The following is an 11,800-nucleotide window of genomic DNA, read 5'->3' as shown; positions in this document are numbered from 1 at the left end:
AAATACATATTCATTTTTGGCACATAAATATTTTGAAAATGTCTTTAAACCTTTATTTGTCTTTGAATCTTCCCGTCACAACTGCCATCCTCTCGCGCCACACCGTTTGGGAAACACTGATCTACAATATTAATGTAATTACTGAACTGAAATTGCTTTGACAATGCCAACTTTAATTGTGAAAACTACATTCAAATAATATATCAAGTTTTCATCTTATTCATCCTATATTCTTGTACCACTATCCTTGATGAAACAGCAAGGGAGAAACGTTGGTTGAAATAGTTGTTATTATTATCTACAGAGTATAAGTCGTTTTTCCTTAACTTTATTGATAAAATCTATAAATCCTCCAGTTTTAAAACAACATTCCATATTTACTCGACTGTCTTTAACTCTGACCTCCACTGTTATATAACTACATACATTAGTCTATCCAGTTTTAACTTCCTGTTCTTTATAAAATTGTACCTGTAACTTAGATTATCCACTCCTGATTTCATGCTCTTTTGTGGAATGGTTCCCGTCTCTGTGACACATCAGTCCTGAATATCTACTTTATATGGTATGACCCATGTCATTAAGATACTAAAGTGTTGCGTTTTTGTAGCATATCCCTTGACCTAACATTCTCCAGATATTCCTCCCTGATTTTATTAACGTGAACCGTATATCTAAAATTTTGCAATCCAGTTTTCCTTTTTTGGGGAGGGAGACATAATCCCTACCTCTTAGATTATATGGCCCTAGTCTACTGATGTACAAAAGGTAAGTTTAGTGGTTTATAGCGCTATAAATCGATTCTCAATACTTGCGGTGGGCGCAGCACAAATAGTCTATTATGCAATTTTGGATTAATATCAAATAAAGAAAACTTCACTCAGTTTTTTTCCTGATATTACTACTGTCCCAGAGTTTCTCTAGCCCTCAGTTTTTGCTTCTGTGCGGCAGAGTCCCTATCTATAAAATCCTAGTTTTATTTTGGTTTGACCTTTCTCTTTGAGATGACACAGAACAAGTTTATTTCAAGAACATTAATATTACCATCATATCAAAATCAACCAAAAATGAGAAAAACAATTATGGTATTTCCAGTTTTAATTTCAGACATGATTAAGATATTAGAAAGGTTAACTTAAAATCTTTTATGTTTACTGTTTTATTTAAATTGTAAAAAAATTCTTAATTTTATAAGTTATGGCCTGATATTTACAATATTAAGTAAATAATGTAGTGGTTGATGTTGATGGATGCCGCTAAACATACTTCATGCCTTACAAAAAGCTTATTGTGCTCCTGTTTGTCTGCCTTTCATCTGATTACTAGCTCATATTTGATCACTGCTTTAAATGAATTCTGGGGATCTTTGATCTGATGTTTACCACGTGCACACGAGGTGTCGCACAGGTTGAAAAATCACAAAAGTATTTCATAAACAAATAATACATTTTCAAATAGTAATCAGATGATACTTTTTAAATGTATTATTGCCATACAAACAAAATAAATACAGTATAGAATAACTGGGTAAAATCACGTGCTTTGCATAAGAAACATGTTTTTGATTGTTATATTTTGTACTTGAACGACAGTTATATGAAATTAAAAAACATGCTACATAATTAAAATGGTTAAAACAGTTAAGTCAATTATCTAGACCACTTACGGGTCAGATACGTGTGAAGAGAATGCTATTAACTGCAGAAAAAACTGGATGACAGATAGATCCCATGTGCATCAGGGCATTTTTTCAACCACGGGTTAGCCATGTATGAACGAATACCTTTCAAAAAGTCCTATATAACACAGATGTATGAGAAATGAGGTTAGTCACAGATAAAACACATGAGAAAAGAACAGTAAAGTGTAGGATCGATCAAAGTTTTCCCATGTGTGAAATGAACAGGATCAGCTAAAGATTTCCCAAATGTAAAGATATTGGGATCTGCCCATTTTGATGAATGTCTTAGAAAAATGAATCAGCATCAAGACCAACATACGTGAAGACATCAGAATAGTCTAACGATAAGACACATATGATGATAAAAGTATTTACCACATTAACGATGGGAGAATCACAGAAAAAACAGGATGTCTAACAGATTAAATCTACGTGAAGGCTTTTGATTCAGTGAAAGGTGAGTTATTTGTGAAGACATTTAAAAATCCCAGGTAAGATAGACAAGTGAGATATTGGAGTAATTCCAGGTAAGACACATGTAAAAATAATAAGATTAATTAGTTTTCCCACATTTGAAAATATCAACATTAGCTAAAGATCTCCCATATTTTATGACAATAAGGTCTGACCCAGTTAAAAAATGTATAAAAAACAGAAACAGTATCAAAACAGACATATGTAAAGACATCAGAATAAGGCATAAGTAAGACACATGTGAAGAGAAAAGTATATACCAAAGGTCAGACATCATGATAGTCCAGAAGTAAGATAAGTTTTAATGTCATTAGCCATGGGAGACTCACAGGAAAACAATCACCAACATATCACATATACGTGAAATCTTTAAGATTACTCACAGATGAATCATGTCTCAAATCAGATAGATATGTCAGGAACTGGATTAACAATGGATATGGAACGAGTGAAGATAATATGATCGATCAAAGTTTTCATAATGTGAAAAGAAGATCAGCTACTGACCATAAACATTCGAGGGCAACAGGAAATGTCATATAGAACTCTAATCACAATGCTTCAGAGGAACCACATACTACAGCTGCTCTGTTGTCTTTTTTGGTAGAGTTGGCTTTGACTTCAGCTGAGTGATTGATAATATCCATCTTTTCCATCTAAACAGATTAATATATTCTAAGAAAACGAAAAGATTAGCAGCGAAGTGCATGGTCTCTTACTTCAGTCCTATCAGTCATGTATGGGATACTTTCAAAGATAAGTAGCATTCTCTCAACTATCTAAAGATACTAAGTGTGTTATGGAAACAATTCTTGAAGAAAACTGATTCAGGATTTTACTAACATTCCAAATTATCGCTTTCGTGCTTATGGCAACTACTTTCCAAATCAAAATGAAATATCATAAATTACAAATCTGACAAACTATTTCTTAAAACTAATAACAGATTTCGATCAGAAAAGCTACGTATTGGAGCAAAACTTATCATGAATCTGGCCACCAATCAGTGTTAGTGAATTAAAAAAATCTCTTACGTTTTTACCAGCAAAGATTAGAAGACATTGTTTCATCAGTTCACTGGTAATCTCTTCGTTTTCAAAGGATATATTAATCAAATTAGATTGCAAAGGTGGGTTTTACCAATTACTCATTGAAGTTAAAACCGACTGTACCATACAAGACAACAGATTAACTGTAGTATGTGATTCTTCTGTAACATTAAGATTAGTATTCCACAGGATGCAGAGGTCAGTAAATCCACTACTGCTTATTTTTACCTATATCACTGTCATTTGGATCATATTACTGTATGAAAAATAATGATGTGGTTCGAGATTATCACTAAATGAGTTTATTTGAATCGAAGATGATAATAAACTCATTTGTAAAATAAAGAATGTTTATTTCTGTATCATTCGTCACACAGTTGTTGGTGAACTGTGTTGTGCTTTGCAGGAATTAGTATATGCATTATTTGATATCTTGCATAAGATTTCAATGAGCGTCAGAACACATTTCTTATGGTTGTAGAAAGTCAGAATCAGGAGGTGTCGTTATCACAAAAACTTGAAGTCCGCTTTCGGTGAATCTCCACAAGAGTGTTTTTGCGAAATATCAATGTTCCTTAAGGGACTGGATGAAAATATTTACGTTTTTGCAAGTCTCATGGATAAGACGGTTTGTTTCGTACCATGTAGAAGAAGGTGCGAATACACGTAGTTGTTTAGGGTGAGTTACATGACATACACACACACACAAATTAGGAATACATTCTGTCATCGCTTGGCGTTTATTAGATAGGGTGATATTGCCTACAACTCACTGCTCATCAAAAGGGTTTGTAACAACGCATTTCGGCGCAAAATATTTAAATCGGGATTTATAATTTCCAAGACTGTGTTATTTTTTGTGTTTAATAATATTTGGAAACAGAGAAATATAGATCAACTTGGGGCACCAAAACCATAAAAAAACCCGCAACAAGACGTACCTAGCCATGGTAAGTAAAGAGCAATATCTTGTAATTGATGAGAATCCACAAACACAAAAGAAGTGGCTGAAACTGTTCACGTGGCCCAGGCAATAGTGCACAACATAAACAAAATGGACATCGGTTTAAAAACAAGGCCAGTAGGATATTGGTTCACCAAGAGAAGGATTTTAGTGATGCTTCTTGTTTGAGTATTGCATACTTCATACAGTTGAGGAATTAGATGTATATTTATCTTATTCCATACAAAGATAAATATATAAAGTTGCCTGACGCAATGCCTTTGGATTTCTGTGACATAATATTGTTGAAATAAGCAGCGAGAACCCGTCATCCGTTGGACATGACAGAAAACGTAGTGAAGCTTCAAAATTAGTTTAATATAACGTTCATAATTGATTAAACCATTTTCAGTCTTCAAATCTTTAACTCAAGGAAGGTGTTAGACCTCCTTAATTTTTTCACGATTAGGTTTTCATGTTTTATTTTTCAGTTTTTACACACATCATATGAATATTTTTGCTGTTTTGTTTTTAATTTCTAGCAGAATTACTCGATGACTATCTGCAATAGCCGTCTCTATTTCTAAAGTGATAAACAAGAGGAAATTCAGCTGTTTAAACCACCAACTCTTGGGATATAACAGTCCCATAGGGAAATTTGACTGTCATCTTTAAATCGTATCCACTGCTCAAAAGTACGGAGCGTAAACTTTCAAATTACAAATATAAGTCCGACATGACAACTACTGACTTCAAATGTCTTTATATTATAACAACTTCGTTAATTCTGCACATAAAGCTGTATATAAAAAATTAAGTTAGTATATATAATTTCTGATCGATGTTATATAAAGTATAAGTTTTGATACTTTGTAACAAAAGGAACCACATTTTGTAAAAATACAGAATATTTTAATTCAATGATGAATACTTAGATATATATTTAATACGCAGTAATTCATTATCAGATTGTGTGATATTTTGAAATGTAATATAATATACAATTATATACAACATTTTAAAACTATTATTTATAGTAATATATTTGTATTGCTTAGCACTAGGTGTTGAAGAAGAGAGAGAGAGATTTAGCCTGGTAAAATTGGAGACTATTGAAAATATTTTACCTTTATTTTGTGTCTGCTATTTGTCAATACACAAGAGGCTTTTTTCGGTAATAACTATTACTTCACATTAAAGTTCTATGTGCATTATTTGACATATATATTGTTTTTAGTTACTCTCGTTACCTCAGCCATGTTACTGCTCGTAATACTGCTGTTAATAATATAAGGCTTAAGTAGTAGTATTTCAATTAAACATATTGTAACCTAAGTATGAATGTGCTTTGTAATTATCATGAAGAAAATATACACTGGAAATATGACGTAACTAAAAGTGTCTTTGGCCACGGTTCAGTTCTTCACATTTATCTGCACAATAGTAGGTATATTAAATAAACGTAGTATTTTAAGTTCTTTAATCTCGAAGTTTAACTTTTTAAGGCTAAGTGAAGGGAGGTCTATTCACTGTCTAGTTCAAACTACACTTTGATCAACGTGTGTTATTGGGTTAAACTAGTTTCAAAGAATCCCACTTCTCGTAAGTAAATCTGAACACAAGTTAAAGAAAGATAAGCCGAACCTGTATGAATATCACAGTGTAAAATATCAAACATATTGTGACGTGGTTTGTAGCTACCATGAGAAAATGTATACATTGAATAGGTAAAGAAAAGTGTCATTGACTCGGATTTACTATGGTTACTTTTTTTTTTGTGCGAGATGTGATACCATCCATTAAGCTAAACAACTTTCAGTTAATTTAAGGTAATAATACAAAAATCATAATTATAGTATTTTGTTTATCAAAAGCAGGTAGAATTGAAAACACATATTAATAAGTGGTTATTTTTACACAATATTAGTCCATGTAATCAAAGCTCATAAGCATTCAAGTTAACTTCCTGGCTCTTATTTCATAGCAAAGCACAGAAGATGAAAGCAAAATCTTAATAGTATTTCAGAGCATATATACATTCCAACCAATATACCAATGTTAAAATGCTTGTATATTATTTTCAGCCCTATTATTGTACATAAATTGAGTATTATTGGTGTGTCAGAATATTGCAGAATACATTTCTTCATCCAGTGTTGTAGTAGTGTATACATTCAGTTCTTACTTTAGGTTACTCTGACAAGTTGGAATGCATTTCTCTTTTTGTTATTATTATTAAAAGGTCTTTATCAAACTTATGGTCCTTTGGGGATACAGAGTTTAGTAAGTCTAATGCCTATGAATTTGTGGAGGGAGTATGCCAAGAAAATTCACTTTCACTGATCAGGCACCAAGTACTCTACCTTACCAGTGTCCAAGATATCCTGAAGTAGAAAAAAATAGATATAACAACCTATTGCTAATGTGATATGTTTTTGAAAGGTGGTTAACTAAAACTTGTAAATGCTCAGTTATTGGTTGTTAAGATCACCATCATTGATTGGGTAAGACATCTGGAATAAAATCAATGATTCACTTGGCAAAACATTAAATGTCTTGTCATTGTAGCCATATCTAAGGTGCACATGGTTGAGGAAACATCTAGTGTGATGAGTACTTCTAATCAGTTCTTGGAATTTGGCTGAGGGCTGGAGTCAACTAGTGTATTTAGTGGGGTTTCCTTTCTTCATGTGGATGTTTAGGTATGTGTCCATTGGCTTCATGTCTTGTTGTGAGTTTTTCCTGCTGTGTTTGTGTTGGATTTTCTTCTTGTTGATCAAGGTTTTGGTCTTTATCAGATATGCTGAGTGAGGTGTTCAGAAGCAAATTTAATTGGCTTTAATTTAATCTGTTGTTCTTGGCTTCTTGTATTTTTTTAGTTATGTAGTGAAAAATGTTTAAATAACATTTATTAAGTATTTCTTCTGCAGTTTGGTTGGATGTTGAATTGACTTTCACAAAGTGTGTTTGTCTTATCTTCTTGAATATAATTCTGTTTACTGCATGGATTTTAGAATGGGTGCATTTTTTGTGAAAACTGGTGTGTTTCTTGGGTAGTTCTGATTAAGTCCATCATGTTTCACAAGAAAACTGTGAAGATTGCCATTACTTTAGTGTGGTTGACACTGTACAGATAAGTTGGAATTCAGTGGCTGGTGGATGCATCTGAGGTATTCCAAAGTTTTAAGTTGTAAAGGAATTCTTTCTTCTGATAGTGTTTTGGTAACTTAAGAAACCAGGCAGACCTTGTGCTTGTATCTGCAGACGAAGCCCACAACCGAACATGGTGAATAATCACTTACTAGTCCATCAAGGATTACAGGCATTGCCATCTTTGCTAAGTCAAAGGCTTCTTAATTGAATTTTTTTACCAAAAACATCAATTTATCTCAAAGGAGAAAAGTACCTCAGTGAATTTGCTTCATAAACACTTAAAGTACATAGATTTGTAATATATATTTCAATTTGTATGACATTCAAGTACAAATGGATACCAGCAGAACATTAATAATTTAATACATCCAGAAGTTTACAAATCTGTGGCATTTCATAGTTCAGGTTAATCTATATAACACAGTGAACTCTCGTTTACTGTGGGTTTTGCCTTCTCAACAATAACAGTTAGTTAAAACAAAACAATATTCTTGTTTTAATTAACTAACATAGCTTTGGCATATTAAACAACAACGGTTAACAACAGAAGCAATAAATATTTACTATCATCCATACTGAGGTTACATGACATCATCCACATGATTGTAAAAACATTACAAGTTTATCATTATGAATCCACAAATTGTAGGTAAATTGCATGGTCACAAACATGAACATTCATGCTTTCATTTAGCAGTTTTATGCCACCATCAAACTAACTCTGTCCTAAATACTAAAAGTCTTTAGAATCTCATACCCACAATAGAGAATTACATAACTTAATGATTATAAAGGCCACAGTATATGCATCTACACAGTGTCAGCACAAGATATAAGTATCAGTAGTGACTCTTCATATGAATACAAGTGTTAATAAGTGGTCTGTATATCAACATAACTATGAACAGGTTTGATTCCAGCAAGTTACATCATAAACAATGCAGAATGAGAGAGTTATAGAAAATGACTAAAGTAACAATGAAACAAATGAGTTAATGACCTTAAAGTATGCATTTACAAGAATTATTTAGAAGTGTTCTTCCCATTTTTTTCAATCCATATGAAGAATCATTTTTCTTGTGCATTACCAGTTTGTTTTTTGTGTGTTTATGTTTTTGTTGTTTTTTTTGGAGGAGGGGTACTTTTATACTGTTGACCTTATTTGATCATTATAACACTTTGCAATACTACCAGTTGGTTATTATGGTTTTAGGCCTAACAACTACTATGGTCATTAAGAATCTCGGTGTGTTGAGACTTTTGAATATTAACTGAGTGTGACTGAAATTATGAAGTGCATGGCACTTGATTGGTTGTTGTGTGGCCATGCAGCTTAGGGGGTGCACTGCTTGTGAATGGAAATAAAGAATAATGTAATATGTCAATCAGGCTGTATCTGTTATAACCACTGCAGGCAACACCTTTCATTCATTGCAGTGCTTGTCAAGCCATCTGAAATATAATAGACATGGTTGTGGTAAATATGATACTTATGTTATTAGTTTACTTGAGCAATGAGTTTCAGCATAAACTATATTAATTTAGTGAAGTATAATTTTTGTCAGTTTTAAGTCATCAGAAGTTAGGTTTATAATGTTGATAAGTCTTAATTTAAATGCAGTTCTTCATATAGTGTGATTGTGTGTTATGTAGCATTTTTGATGGTTCTAGGTTGAAGAAAAAATGAGAAACAACAGCAGTGAGGTAGCATCAAGAAAAATGTTAAGACTGTAAACATCGTTATCCACGTCACTTCACATGTAACAGGAATGCATAGGGCTCTATTGTCAAGATGTAGCGTTGAATGTGCAACATCTGGTCGCTGTCTTGCTACTTTTACTTCCAATCAGGTCAAGGGTAAAATAAACCTGTATGATATACTAGGAGTAAAAACTAAAGCTACTCAAGCTGAAATTAAGTCAGCATATTACAAATTATCGATGGAATTTCATCCTGATAAAATCGGAGGAAATAAGGATGGGGGAATAAGGTTTCGAGAGATTACAGAAGCCTATGAAATTTTAGGAAATTACACATCTAGGAAAAGGTATGATCGAGGGTTACTATATCCTGGTAGTATTGAACCTCATTATGATCAGCCTAGTTGTGATACTGGAGATGACAAAGATGATTACACAAAGTTTTACAGAAGCAGACATCAGAGATCAAAACCTCCCCCTCCAAGAGGCCGGACACCAATTTATAATTTTGATGAGTTTTACCGGATGCATTATAGTGAATCTTTACGCAGAGATCAAGAAAATGAAAAATATTACCGTGAACGCTTGAAGTATAGATCAATAATGAGACAGACACAAAAGACTGAAAATCTTTTAGGGTTATTAGTACTTGTCATTGGTTTTGTAATAGGACAGAATTATATATCAGACTATGATAGGCCTGAATATTCAGGTAAGACATCGCCTGATATAAACATTGAATCAAAAAGTAAAGTTAAAGATTTCTAGAACAGCTCATGATGAATTGTCATCATTGAGCCTTAAACAGTAAAATTATAAATATGCATCAATAACTTGAAATTATGTGTAACTAAGTTAGATGCAATTACATGTATTCAAGTTCTAATTATTTAAAGTATTTTGTTTGAGTTACATGGTTAGAGAAGAATATATAGATAGTCCTCTTTTCAGCCTTCATAAATGGAGTTTATAAGGTTTGAAAATATCAGGAATATAGGATTAGTGGAGTTATGAATTACATAAACTTTAATGAAAATGAGAGAACTGTTGCCCATGTAGGTCAGGGGTCAGCAACCCATAAAAGAAGAATAGTCTTTTTTTGTTTGTTTATTTCTGTCTGATATAAGAACATTTCAAGAGCTGCAATATCCTCTAATGGTCAAAGATAAAAAAAAAAGAAGGGGGATTTGGGGTGGACACAACAGATAGCTCGATGTGGCTTTTATAAAAAAAACAAAACAACATACATTCTGTTTGCCTTCTTTTTTACCTGGCTAAGTCATTTTAAGTTAGCTAGAATGTCAACAAAGCAAATCTGAGTAAAAAATTGCAAATGTTAAGATTAAATTTTTAACATTGATTACGTCTGAAATATTTTCAACTTTTCTGCATAGTAATAGTTAAGATTGAGAGTCACATAAGACACTAAAGAGCTGCAGGTTGCTGACCCCCGACCTTTGACACTGAAGTCTAAAAAATTCTGGCTCTTTTCGGTTATTCACAAAGCCTTCCTTTAAAATCCACTGTGCACCTTATCTGAAAGTAACCCACTTCAGATACCAGCCATCCTGTTAGAAAAACAAAATTGTATTGGCTAAGGTCAACTTTTACCATGCTAAAATTATAAGTTATATCCTGTAGTCCTACCTTTGTCATCATTAATTCTGTTAACAATCATAAATACCTCAATCAGATCTGCTCCTCCCCTTTCTTTTCAAGAGATAATTTCAGAGATCTTAACCTGTCCTTGTATGACAACCTATGGTAAAATTAACCTACTAAGCATATCAAGAAGTTTCAGATAACTATGACTAGCAACTTAACTGTTTCTGAACTGTAATGTTTGCTTACACACTAGTATTAAGCATAGTAATTATATGTGAGCACTAATATCAAGTGTAGTTTGTGTACAAGTTCTTATGGTAACTGCGGTCTAAACTCGTGTGTAAAGCCTGATATATACTGAATGCTAATCAGCTTTACTGTAAAACACTTTGTTTTTGTATAGCTATTACACATGAGCCCACTGATGGTTCTTGAATAAGTAAATATGTTTTACATTAGTCTTTCACATATGATTTTTAATAATTAAGAAACCTGAGTTTAGTTTTAATATTTGTTGTAGGTATTTATGAGCCAAATCCTTTGTTTGGTACTGTGAAGAGAGAATATTTCATGTTGGTAATGCTGTGTATATGACAGAGAAAATAAAACATAAATTCAAAACTTGCTAGTAGTTTAACTTTTTATGTTTTTGATACATGAACAGCTGAACTGCCATGTGAATTTTTTTCATTGTTAATCTTATTTAATATATTAAAGAAATTTAAGTTGGTTCTTTCATGACTTTTGGACATGAAACATTAAATAATAGACATAGCTTCATTTTCTTCTTTATCAAAATGCATATTTTGGGTAATGAAACATGAAACTAGCTTTCCTTTACATTGCCTCATGAGGATGCATGTCTCCAGCAATCTTGGAATCAGTAAACTACATTTGAAATAGTTTCATGAATAATAATTAATGAGTAAACAGTTGAAACACTTCTCATGGAATAATACATTTCATGAAAAATAATCAGATATTTCTTTAAATATTTATCTTGGGGTAAGTATACTACAAGTGAGTGAGTCAGAAATTTTAAAACCACAAAATGGGAACTGAGCCAAAAAATCAAGCACACATATATATATATGTGTGTGTGTGTGAATAAAATACCACAGAGGCTGGAAATAATGAATGTTTTATTCAGTACACACAGTTTAGAATGAAAATTAGACTTCACAACTTTCTCTCT

The 11,800-nt window shown here is 32.5% G+C and overlaps 1 protein-coding gene across 3 annotated transcripts; it reads left to right on the top strand.

Annotated features, from left to right (window-relative positions):
• The first annotated feature begins 5,172 nt into the window (after positions 1-5,172).
• On the top strand, positions 5,173-11,226 carry LOC143253941 (dnaJ homolog subfamily C member 30, mitochondrial-like). Of its 3 annotated transcripts, none has more exons than XM_076508571.1 (2): positions 5,173-5,243; positions 8,972-11,226. In XM_076508571.1, exon 2 carries the CDS (start codon positions 9,070-9,072, stop codon positions 9,766-9,768), a length of 699 nt encoding a protein of 232 aa, XP_076364686.1. In that variant the 5' UTR covers positions 5,173-5,243; positions 8,972-9,069; the 3' UTR covers positions 9,769-11,226. The 3 variants fall into 3 exon arrangements, with proteins under 3 accessions (XP_076364686.1, XP_076364684.1, XP_076364685.1); XM_076508569.1 differs by having other exon boundaries at positions 5,176-5,321; XM_076508570.1 differs by lacking the exon at positions 5,173-5,243 and adding an exon at positions 5,367-5,590.
• Positions 11,227-11,800: the final 574 nt, after the last annotated feature.

This window comes from Tachypleus tridentatus, chromosome 6, assembly GCF_004210375.1.
Source record: "Tachypleus tridentatus isolate NWPU-2018 chromosome 6, ASM421037v1, whole genome shotgun sequence".
Lineage (NCBI taxonomy): Eukaryota > Metazoa > Arthropoda > Merostomata > Xiphosura > Limulidae > Tachypleus > Tachypleus tridentatus.
The sequence above is the reverse complement of the archived record's forward strand: the minus strand, read 5'-3'. Positions and strand labels throughout refer to the sequence as shown.